The sequence below is a fragment of the Dipodomys merriami genome, unplaced genomic scaffold, assembly GCF_024711535.1.
Source record: "Dipodomys merriami isolate MVZ:Mamm:240054 unplaced genomic scaffold, mDipMer1.0.p SCAF_63, whole genome shotgun sequence".
Taxonomy (NCBI): domain Eukaryota; kingdom Metazoa; phylum Chordata; class Mammalia; order Rodentia; family Heteromyidae; genus Dipodomys; species Dipodomys merriami.
In genome coordinates, this window is record NW_027206213.1 from 1807415 (window position 1) to 1819534 (window position 12120).

The window sequence follows — 12120 nt, forward strand, 5'->3', positions numbered from 1 at the left end:
ACACTTAAGTTGAATAAATGTAGAATCCATTTCCAACTCCAACATTGTAATAAGGATTTGACACATGCCCAATAATAGCCCTTGCCCAAATGAGTTACAGGATTTGGGGATGTTGTACACCCAGAACATCTATATTGAGGTTCTGCGCCACACACAATGCTATACACAAATGCCTTGGATTCTGTGGCTCCTTTGAGTATGGTAGAGTGTATGGTAGGGTAAGCTTAAGAAAAATGCACTTAAGCCTCAGCTCTGGTTTACCTGGTTTTAACAGTCTGTAAGACACCAGAGTGAAGTAGCTACAGGAGTGGGAAAAAATACTTGCCATGTTCTGATGAGGCGTTGATACTCAGAATACATAAAGAACCAAGACTCAACAGCAAGAAAACATTAAACATTAAAATACATGCAAAGGGACTTGACATTATTGTGAAGAAATAACAAATGGCTCAAAACACAAGAAAAGATGCTCAATAGTACTGGGATATGTTTGCTTCCTTGGTCATTAACCAGGTAAGATTGGTGAGTTCTTGCTCTCTCAAACCTCAGAGGACTATTTTCTTCAATCAAATAAGTAATCAGTGTTTGCACAATATAAGGATCTTCCAAGTTGTAGTGTTTTATGTCTGTTGTCACTGTATACTTAACAGTAATGATTGTGTTCCATCTTAACATGGCTAGCACAACTCTTACCAGGAAAATTAGGTCTCCCTTGCACTTGACACTTTCTTCCCTCCCATGACGACATAGGGAGCATGAGTTGGAGGCTAGACCTGGAATAATGAGGAAATTTTTTCTCCTCCCATAGCCATGTATGAAAGCACTCCTCTTGCAGGCCTATTCCCAAGACAATGTATTAACAAATACTTAGTAAACTGATATGTCAGGAGTTGAGTTTCCAGAGGATTAGGCAGACACAAAAGCATGATTGTGACACTAGTTTAGTGACTTGCCACAAGGGTTTAAAGAAGTGATTAATACCGATTGTTAAGAACTACCAGTGTGCTACAGTTCAATTTGTTACCTCTGTTCCTTCTCCATTCATTCCCTTCCAGGAATTAGTCAAGTCCCTTGTTTTCTGTCTTCCTTTCAAAGTATTACTTCCTCAGAGAAGGGCAAATTAATTACAGTTTTAATACATCTTCAAGAGAGTAAATTCAATCAATAACCAAACATTATTTCCCCTTGACAGAGAACCCAGACTTCCTCAAAATTATGGTCTGCCTCAGTTTCTTAGAAATCAACCCAAAACGTTTATTTACCTAGCAGTGGTTCACTTTAGCACAGCTGCTTTGAAAACCCAATTAGATGAGATCCTGTGGATCTCATGTCACAAAAAAGCATATACTAATAGTGAACCGTCATGATTTTGAATGCATCTTTCTCTGCAGAGTGGCAATGGGCCTGTGCTACTGAATCCAGAATAAGTCACAGCACATTCCACATTTCAACATTAGTAAAGGAATTCAGTAACATTATACACTCTCCCCATACTGTTGTGTTGCCAAAGTGAAGTCACTTCTTTGGAGAGCTATTTTCAGTGATTTTCAGTTGCATTTGCAGTTGGTATGTGTAAAGTAGGTAGGTTTAATTAGGTAGCAGATAGAGGAGAACCTGCAGTATTCAGGTAGGAAGAGAAGTTTACTTTAACAAACTGCTAGCCCCCACTGCATGGTGCACAGGCATGGCCAAAATGGGTGGGCCGAGGTCAGACCTGGGTTTAAGCAGGGAAAGGGCAGGGAGAAGGTGAGGGAAGGTGTGGCCACACCAGATGATGTGACTTCCAGGTGTGCCAGTGACCTAGGTGCCATAGGTACTGGGCGGAGACTTAGCCAAGAAGGGAGAAGCCTACCTCGCCGTCCCGTGGAGGACCTTACAGTATGTAAGTATACCTAATCCCATGCAATGTACAAAACAGCTTGGGACAGGAACACGAGTCACTAATGTAGAGGAAGTAGAGGCTTATTAAAAAAGTACTTTTTTTCATTTAGTTCTTCTGAATTTTCTTGAAACTCCCATTATTAAAAGTTTGATTAGGGTTTTTAAGATGTACAAGAGAATACAGTATCAAATCACATTTAATAAGCTTGATTTCTTCCATTCTAAAAATAATCATATATTTAAATAGGCAGGCACTAGTCATGAGGAGAAATATACCCAACATTTGTAATGTGTGAGTACTTTCATGAATACTTATTTAAAAAATAAACCTTTCCTCCTATCAACATTACAATACAAAGTCTTCCATTTTACAAAGAAATAAGCGCAATGATCAGTACTTACTGGTTGGTTCATAGCCAAAGCTGCTGCTTATGACCTGATTATATAATATTCACCTAATGTTGGAATTAACTAGGGTTATGCTTCCTAAGTTTCCTGAGACAATTCTTTCAATTACAATTTACAGGGCACAACTGTTTACAAATTTATAAGCTTCAAAGTTCATAAGAAAGATTTAAAGAAGAAGTTTGCTATAAATGGGAGGATTTTAAACTGCAAATCTACATGCGATTTAAAGTGAGAAACGTTAAATTATACTTAATGTATAATCGTATTCCATTTTGATGTTTATTCTATAAGCTGTTGAATGTGAATACTCCTAAACCTTCTCTTTCTGTTTATGCTTCTGACTGAGAATGGAGAAAGGGACCCAAGCTTAAAAGTGACTGAAACATTCTCCACATGGTTTTGTATGGACATTTGCAGAACGTCAGGGCTTTTGTTGTTGGTCCTGGGGCTTGAACTCAGGGCCTGGGCACTGTCCCTGAGCTTTTTTGCTCAAAGCTAACTCTCTACCACTTTAGCCCCAGCTTCACTGGGCTTTTTTCTTTGAAGTCCAAAGATAAAAAGTCTCTGATAAGAAATCAAAATCGGTCTGCTGATCTGCTAGCCACAGCTCGAATATTGCCATAAACCTTTGATGGAGGATTTCCTGTTAAAAGAAAAAAGTAATTTATACACACACACACATACATATTGTCAAAATATTTCAAAAAGAAGTCAGCTCTGGGCACTAGAGGACAATCCAAGTTTGCTGCTGCAGTCCTATAACCCAGATACATGGCTCAGTGAAAAAGGCAGCTGCCCAGCAAGCTTTCCTTTTTTGTGAAATAGGATGTGATATTCTTGCTGTTCTGGAGTTTCTGTACACTTCTCAGGGGAAAGCAGCAGTGATTTAAACAATATAACTAATTTTCTTGGATAAATAGGATCTAAGCAAAGAATTTCTGAATTTTCCTCTAGGCCCACATTTGCTAACTACCAAGGACTTCCGCTGGGTATCTTTAACATTACCCTACACTGCTTTGCAAATGTAGCTTGAGTTTCTTCAATTCCCCATTCTTTCCAGATAAGATAGGCAAAGACAAAGACAGAGACACACAGACAATAAAACAGATGTAATGAAAATTATTACCTAGGATGAGATTGCAAATGGCAGTTCTTGCCATTTTGATGTTTTGGAAAGATCCAAGGATGTGAACTTTCCTGAAAGTGATGAAGTGAGTCAAATTAGCCACAAGTACATTTCCTTACTAAATCCTGAAATCTAAAAACTCCAGAAAATTAGATCAGACTCTGAAACAAAGGCAGAGATATTGTAAAATATTGTAAAATCACTTTTAAAATGAAAGAAATACACATGAAGCTCTCCAATCCAGCACAAAGGTAGGAGGTGGGGGGAGATGCAGATACAGAAATCAAGAAACCCATTTAAGACTACATAACTAGCCACCATAGAAATGTGAGCAAAATTGTACATAAATTATAGCATGTTTCAACAACTTGATAAAAATTAACCAAATTGCTTCAGTATTGGAAGGATCATCCCTGTGATAATTTCTTTCTTTCTTTCTTTCTTTTTTGGGGGGGGGGGGTGGGGAGGGTCCGGTTGTGGGGCCTGAACTCTGGGCTTGGGCGCTATCCCTCAGCTCTTCAGTTCAAGGCTAGCACTCTACCACTTGAGCCACAGCACCACTTCCAGCTTTTTTTTCTTTTTGCTTATGTGGTGCTGAGGAATCGAACCCAGGGCCTCAGGTATGCAAGGCAAGCACGCTAACACTGAGTCACCTTCCCAGTCCCCTGTGATAATTTCTATACTCAATGACTCAAGTAAGATTGGTAGCACTTTTAAGTACTGGTGGGGGGGGGGGGGGAGGAGAGAATGAACCAGGACCTCTCTGCCATTTGAACCATATGCCCAGCCAGCTCTTTTATTTGTCTTTTTGAGGTGACATCTCCTAGTTTGTCTAAGCTGGCCTCAAGCCTCCGAGCAGCTGGGATGACAGAGGTTTATGGCAGGATTTTGCTTTTTAGAGACTATCTTACCAACTATTTCTATTCTACAGTATTTGTTGGCTTTATCTTCCACCTCTTCAAATTCCATTAAAATCCCAATCACTGTGTTTTCACTAAAACCAACCTTATCGTGATCAGTTTTCTCCATGAACCACACACATCACTAACTGGAGTGAAGCAAGGACGTTCTTGACTCCTCATGCTACTCCTAGACCATTCACAATTCTAAAAGCATTTAGCTTTCGATTGCTCTCATAAGACCACAGTGCCTACTACTTCATCTTGCTTGGGTGCTCCGCCACTCCCACAAATCATCCTGAAAGATGTCAGCTCCATGCTCACTGGCGTTGACTACTCCCATCACAATGCCTGATAATTGCAGTATCCCTGGGATAACAATTCCAATACAACTAGCCTCTTGGGTCTTTGACATCTTTTATACACACACTGGATCTTGTTTTCCATCCTATTTTCAAGTCTAATTTCACATTCTAGTCTTGGTCACTACCAAAAGCTGCAACCCCTCCATAATTTGAATTTCAAACATCCAAGTCTTCCTCCTATACCGTTATTCCACTTCATTCTACCTAATCCATCAATAGCCAAATCCTTCAACTCCTCCAGGACCTCTAACCTACTGACATACTCAATCTTGATGGCCTCTCATTCCCACATCCTGCCTCCCCTCTCCAGCCCACAATCACCCAATGACCTCCCCTGACTCAGATAAAAAGTCAAAGTTCCTATGTTACTACATGGCCCATTATTTCTTGTCCACTGATTTATTCCAGCACAGTACATGAAGCCATAGGCCTCCTCATGGTGCCAGACATATTATCAGCTTGGCATACCTTCACACTCTTCCTTCCCTCCAAATACCTGCAATAGATTGAACATACAAGTACTACTTCAGGCTCTCTGGCATTGTCATCAATTTAAATCTTGCTTAGTGATCTGCTGTTTCCTTGCTCTTATCACCAAATGATAGTTATGATAAAAACCCAGAAGGAAGAAGGAGATGATGATCTTACTAAGTTCCAGGAAGGAAGAAAGCAGATGGATAAGCAGGAACAGACTCTGCAGACCCACAGTCTCAAGAAAAATGGATCTAACTCAGCAGGAGGGGAACCTCAGCTCTAGAATGATGAGGGATTTTTTTTTGTTGTTGTTGGTTATGGGGCTTGAACTCTGGGCTTGAGCGCTGTCCCTCAGCTCTTCAGCTCAAGGCGAGTGCTCTACCACTTGAGCTACAGCGCCACTTCTGGTTTTCTAGTGGCTTATTGGAGATGAGAGTTTCACGACTTTCCTGCCCGGGCTGGCTTTGAACTGCAATCCTCAGATCTCAGTCTCCTGAATAGCTAAGATTACAGGCCTTAGCCACGGGCACCCGGCTTAGAATGAGGATTCTAATAGCAAATGGGCAAAGGCAAAATAGGGAAAGTAGGCACAAGGATAAGATAGTAGAGGTGTTTTCTAGAACAAATGCTCCAGGAGAGCTTTATAAAACATCTCATGCATCCAAATATATCAAAAGGAGATACAGAAGATGCACAAGTCTTTATTTCATTAGCGCCCTGGAAACTAACCGCACCAGATTCATTTCCTCAAGAGAATATAAAGATGCAGAAGAAAGAGATCACAGAATTTCACCTGTTCAGCTACTTGTTCCTGTTGTGAGGTAGTGCTGGGGAGGAATAAGCTGATGTGAAAGAAAGCTGAGTGTTTTTAACACCAGTAAAAGGAGATAAAAAGCTCAACGCAGCTGGGTGCCAGTGGCTCATGCTTGTAATCCTGGCTAATCAAGAGGCTGTGCTTGTAATCCTGGCTAATCAAGAGTCTAAGTTCTGAGGATTGCTGAAGCCAGCCCTGGTAGGAAAGTCAGACTCCTATCTGCAATTAACTACAACAACAACAAAAAGTGGGAAAGAGAACGGTGGCTCAAGTTATGGGTGCTAACCTTGAGCAAGAAAGCACCAGCCACTGAGTTCAAGCCCCAGGACTGCCAAAAAAAAAAAAAAAAAAAAAATCTAAATCTTTATCTTTTACAATTAAAAAAAAATCACCACTGAATCTAAAACTTGAAAAGCTGTAGGTTAATAAGATACTTGAAAATATTATTTTATTTTTGAGAGAGAGTATGCTATGTTGTCTAGGCTTGTCTTGAACTTTTGATCCTCTGGCCTTAGCCACTCAAGGAGCTGATACCCAGGTATGCACCAACTGTCCCTGGCTCAAGGTAAATAATTTCTTAAAATTAAGAGAGAGGAAACTGGCTCTTCAGGGTGAGGGTGAAATAAAGGTAGGCAGCATACATAACTGGCCTTTCAAACTGTGTGTGTCTCACTTTGCTAAAAATAAACTAAAATGTAGCATGATGGATGAGGAAATAGTCAACAAATGTGAAATAGCTTTGCTACTAAAAGACAAAGTGATGGAGCAATAGCTGTGAAGAAATTCAGTAAACTCGCCTTGTCAAGTAATTAAATGATTTTGACCAACTTCAATTTAAAAAAATCCAAAAGCAACTTCAAAAACAACAAAAAATTAATTTCTGTGCATACAGTATATAGCTTAGCTGAGGAAGAACTCTCAGACTGTCTGGCATTAGCATCACTTTAAATCTTGGTTAATATAGTGATCTGCTATTTCCCTGCCCTTAATTGTGTGGAAATATTCCTCCCCAAAAAGCAAAGGAAAAGTTAATGTGCTTACTTGAAGTGATTAAATTGAAAACTTTGGATTTGTTCAAAGATGACATGTTGTTAGTGGAAGTTGAATAGTGTTATGGATCTAGCCTCAGCAGTAGTAAAGAGAAGGAAAAAATAATTTAGTTTTTGGTGAGCCGTATTAATGTGTACAACAGTAATTTTTTGTAAGAGGAATATACTGATTCTATGTGGTTTCAAGTTATAGATGCTCATATGTACTGCACATATTGTAAAGGTAAATTTGAATAATTTACATATTGAACTCTATATCCTGAGCATTCATTTCTTCCTTGATGGCAGCCTCCTTGGAATCCTGTATCTGTGAATACCAGAGGTCTATTGTATACAAAAAACCTCAAGGCACATTATTTACCCTTTTGTATTCTGAATATATTGAGAAAATTATTTTACTTTTCTATTTTGCTCACATTGTACTATATTTTGCAAGATTATAAGTAACTGGTTATCACACTATTTATAAGTACTTAGTAGCCCACCTTATGATCACTTCATAATTAATATAAATTGTTCAACATGTGGATTCCCAATTAGATTATATATACCAAAACCTACAAGATAGTACTTCTTTAATTTCATCAAATTTCTTGTGATTGTTTGTAAACTACAAATGATACAAAAAATAACTTCTCAGCAACATGATTCATAATGGCTCCCAAATGAAACAACCCACATATCCAATAACTGTGACTACAGATAGAAAGTTCAATATGCGGGGCTAGGAATATGGCTCAGTGATATAGTGCTTGCCTAGCATGTAACAAGCCCCAGATTTGATTCTTTAGTACCACATAAATAGAAAAAGCCAGAAGTGGTATTGTTGCTCAAGTGGTAGAGTGCTAGCCTTGAGCGAAAAGAAGCTCAAGTACCAGGACTAGCCAAAAAAAAAAAGAAAAAGAAAAAGAAAAAAAGTTCAATATATAATAGAATAATACTTGGCAATAAAAAGTAATCATTGGAGTTGGGTGCTGGTGGCTCATGTCTATAATTCCAGCTACTCAGGAAACTAAGATCTGAGGATTGCAGTTTGAAGACAGCCTGGGCAGCAAATTCCCTAAACCACCACCAAAAACCAGAAGTAGAGCTGTGGTTCAAGATATAGAGTGCTAGCCTTAACAAAAAAGCTCAGGAACAGTGCTCAGGCCCTGAGTAAGCCCCAGACTTGCGCTGAAAAAAAGAATGACCAGCACACCAATAAAATAGAGAAATTCAAAACAATATGCTAATCAAAGAAGTCAGACAGCAAAACCTACATACTGCGTATTTCCATCTATCTGAATTTCAAGAAAAGGAAGATCACAGTGATGGTGAGCCGTGGTTGCCTAGGGAGGTGCACATGGGAAAATGGAGCTGTGGCTCAAAGTGGTAAGATACTAGTCTTGAGGGGAAAAAAAAAAGACTCAGGGACAATGCCCAGGTCCTGAGTTCAAGCCCCCAAAATAAATAAAAAAGATGCATGTGGGCCAGACAGGGTAATGCAGTTGTAATTCCAACCACTGAGAAAGTAGAAGTAGAAGGATATGGATTTTAGGCCAGCCCAGGACAAGCTAGGGTCAGACTTTATTTGAAAAATTAACTAAAAGCAAAAGGATTGCAGGCTTAAATGGCAGAGCACTTGTGAGGCTGAGTTCAATCCCCAGGACCACCAAAAAAATAAAATAAAAAGGATATGGGGAACTTTTAGGGACTATGGAGTGGTATTTCAGGTTAGCCAACTCATTCAACTGAATACTTAGGCAAATTTTACTGTATATGAATTATTCTAAAACAAAATGTTTTAAAAACTGGTTTAATTAGCAAACTTTAAGACAGATTTATAAATTTATAAATATAGGTAGTATATCATGTCTACCTATAACTTCATTAGCAAATCATGTTACTCCAAATTTCCAACTTAAATATGGCAATATAGCTTCAGATAGAGGGCCTTCAATATAGTCTTATAGTTGTCCTTCAAGTATAAAAAATTTAGATGTAGTTGGGTGCTGGCAGCTCACACTTGTAATCCTAACTACTCAGGAGGCTGAGATTGAGTATCGTGGTTCAAAGCCAGACTGGGCAGGAAAGTTCATGAGACTCTTATCTTTAATAAACTACTCAGAAAAAGCCAAAAGGGGCACTGTTGCTAAGAGGCAGAGAGCCAATATTGAGAAAAAGAAGCTCAGGAACATGGCTCAGGCCCTGAGTTCAAGCCCTAGGACTGGTACAAAAAGAAAAAAAGAATTTAGATCTAAATACTGTGCCCCTCAGTTTAGAGCAAAAGAAAGATAAATCATAATAAAAAATTTACATGTATACATGTAAATGGATCAATTCTAATAAAATCATTTCTGGATTCAGTTACAAGCAGATCCCTTGGTCTCTGAGTCACCTGTTTCATTTTTCAACGTCATAGCATTATATGAGTCCTAGGCCCCAACCTGGCTGAGTTGTTGCAAGCATGGCCAGGAGCAGTTTCAAAGCAACAGGGGCAATCTCAAATTCATTTCTAGCACCCTTATCCTCCTCTCAAGCCTATATATTACTAATCTTCACATACAACATAAACATTTTTTATTGCTAAGTTAAACAAAACTACAATTAGTGAAATTTTCTTGATAATGTAATCCTCTTTCAAGGCTGGTCTTTATTTTGGCTGCATACTTCCAATAAGTTAGCAGGAGTATTATATATAAACAATTGTTAGGTTTTTTTAAAACTAACTAGAGATCAACTATACTTACACATCGGCCAAAACTATCCGTGTCCGTGTCACGTTCTCTATGGTGAATTTGGTTTTTCCTCCTTTGCCAGCGATTCTTCCTATGGCCCTTGACAAATGGTCTCCTTTGAGGGGCTTAACTAAAGAAGAAAAGCAAGACCTCAGGTAGCAAGCTACTCCATTCCACCCAATGGAAGCTACTTCAATGCCACCCATTCCACAGAAGATTTAATCATTACCTAAACTTCCCATACAAACAACACATTAAAAAAAAAAGTGTACACAGCAATATGTATTAGGAAATTGAAATCACAAAACAATACAAAGTCAGCAACCCAAAAAGAAGTTGTTCACAGAAGACTACTGCATGCTCACCATCTGTAATTTCAAAAGTCTCTAGAAAGAGATCATCCAGCCTGATGAGGGCAAGTGCATCCTAAAATACAAAAGCTCTGTGAAGATACTTGCACTTAAAGACACCTGAGAACATGTGACACAGAAAGCATTGTAGAACAAAAAATACACGAACCTGTTAATATAAGATTCAGCACTTTGAAATGGTCAACTCACTAAAATGTCCACATATAATATTGAAGTCCTCACCTTCAGTATTACAGAATTACTTACCTCCACTTGAAACCCAAGAATAAAGGCCTTCACAAAATCAGCTGCTTTTGTCAGAGCACTAACATCCTTGGTTTCCTTACAAGTCTGTTTAAAAAAAAAAGTAATCAAATTTTAATAAGTGATTTTAACGGCAGAATCAATAGATGCTGAGAACCCAAACTGAGATGAATCCCAGTGGTAATCCTAGTTACTCAGAAGGCTGATAATGGAAGTACCACCAAAAAGCCACTTGAAAGCAAAGAGAGGTTTTAATGTCATATCCTGTGTTTTTTAAACTTTGCCAACTACTTAAGAGTAGTGTTTATGTGTTCCAGTAGGATGTAGGCCCACAGGAATCCTGATGATGACCTAAGAATCCGCACAAAGGCGAACAATGAATTGAAGTAAAAAATTTTGGCACAAAATTGACACCTAGAAAAGGAAGTTCAATATCAATTTTAAATACCTAACTAGTCGACTGACACCACAGAATGAAAAACAAAGAAAGTGTATATATACAAAATAATTTCTATTTTTTCTCAAGTAACACGTATTTTCTCCTCATAAGAATACCGTGAGGGGCTGGTGGCTCAGTGGTAGAGCGCTTGCCTTGGATGCATAAGGCCCTGGGTTTGATTTCTCAGCACCAGATAAGCAGAAAAGGCTGGAAATGGTGCTGTTGCTCAAGTGGTAGAGTGCCAGCTTTGAGCTGAAGAGCTGAGGGACAGTGCCCAGGCCCAGAGTTCAAGCCCCGTGACTGACAAAAAAGAATACCGTGAAAATATGTAGCACCTGTACTGCAGCAAGTAGTTACATTCATAATTTATCTACTTCTGTGTATACCAGTCTCTCTAACTACTTTTCTTCAAGTCAGCACAGAACATTATTGAAATGCACAACCATCGCTAGCATCTTGATATAATTTCAGGATCCACTTAGGAATTCAGTTAAAATTTGTGCTGAATGCATATTGTGAAGGTATTTGGTAAGTTCCAACTCATGCTATATTAAAAAAAAATCAAAGAAAACCATTTAACAGAATAAGTTCTATTAAGGAAAACCCGATCATGCCTTTCTACCCCTGTAGGAGAGAAAATAGTATATTCGGAAATGGCTGACATTCTTACTCTGATTTCTACGTTTCTTGATTTCAAGTTAAAGCGTATCTGAAGTCCCAAATGTTCTACAATAGGAGTAAATATCTTCATCCAGTTTTCTTTTAGGGGTGTGTATCTATTAGCTGGGACTGAAATCTTCCGTGTTTCTTCTTTCCCGCTCTGCAATAAACAAACAAACAACACTCCCAGAGATGTCTGGAGTGGTAAAATGACAACCGACCCACAGAAAACACTTCCCCTTCCCAGAGCCACTTTCCCTGAGAACTCCAGCCGGAGACCCCCCCACCGCCCGCCCGGCTCCATCATCCCGGGAGACCACCATCCTGACCCGGCCCGGCCCTGCTTCATTTACTCCGGTCCCCGGGTCCCCGCCACCAGTACCAGGAATCCGTCCCCGGCCAGGGGAGGGAAAACAGGCCTCTTGGCTGGCCGGCTCTCTTCTGTGTCCATGCGCCCGGCGCCTCCGTCCTCGCCCGCGGAGGACAGCTGCTCAGCCCGTCGCTTCTTCGCCCGCCGGCCACCCTTGCGGGTGACCTGGGTAAAGCCGTCCTGGGCACCGGCGTTCTGAGTCTCCATCTCCGCCATCTCCACGGCCAGCCAACACCAGAGTAAGAACACGTGCGCGTCCGCTCTGCGCAAGCGCACCGCGCAGGAACCTGCCTCCACCAATCAG

General features: G+C 39.8%; 1 protein-coding gene across 1 annotated transcript; it reads right to left on the minus strand.

Annotated features, from left to right (window-relative positions):
- Positions 1 to 375: 375 nt before the first annotated feature.
- Pno1 (partner of NOB1 homolog) lies at positions 376 to 12066 on the minus strand. Its single transcript, XM_070004498.1, has 7 exons — positions 11829 to 12066; positions 11457 to 11606; positions 10351 to 10434; positions 10099 to 10159; positions 9746 to 9863; positions 3416 to 3486; positions 376 to 2932 (listed from the first exon to the last, which is right to left on the minus strand). Exons 1-7 carry the CDS (start codon positions 12030 to 12032, stop codon positions 2865 to 2867), a joined length of 756 nt encoding a protein of 251 aa, XP_069860599.1. The 5' UTR covers positions 12033 to 12066; the 3' UTR covers positions 376 to 2864.
- Positions 12067 to 12120: the final 54 nt, after the last annotated feature.

Bases quoted from the DNA above. Each gene is read 5' to 3' on its own strand.
- Pno1 (XM_070004498.1), bottom strand. From the start codon at position 12,032: ATGGCGGAGATGGAGACTCAGAACGCCGGTGCCCAGGACGGCTTTACC. The intron at 11,607-11,828 runs GTACTGGTGGCG...TGTTTATTGCAG, and splicing joins TGGCCGGGGACGGATTCCTG to AGCGGGAAAGAAGAAACACG. The intron at 3,487-9,745 runs GTAAGTATAGTT...CATCACTTTCAG, and splicing joins CGGATAGTTTTGGCCGATGT to GAAAGTTCACATCCTTGGAT.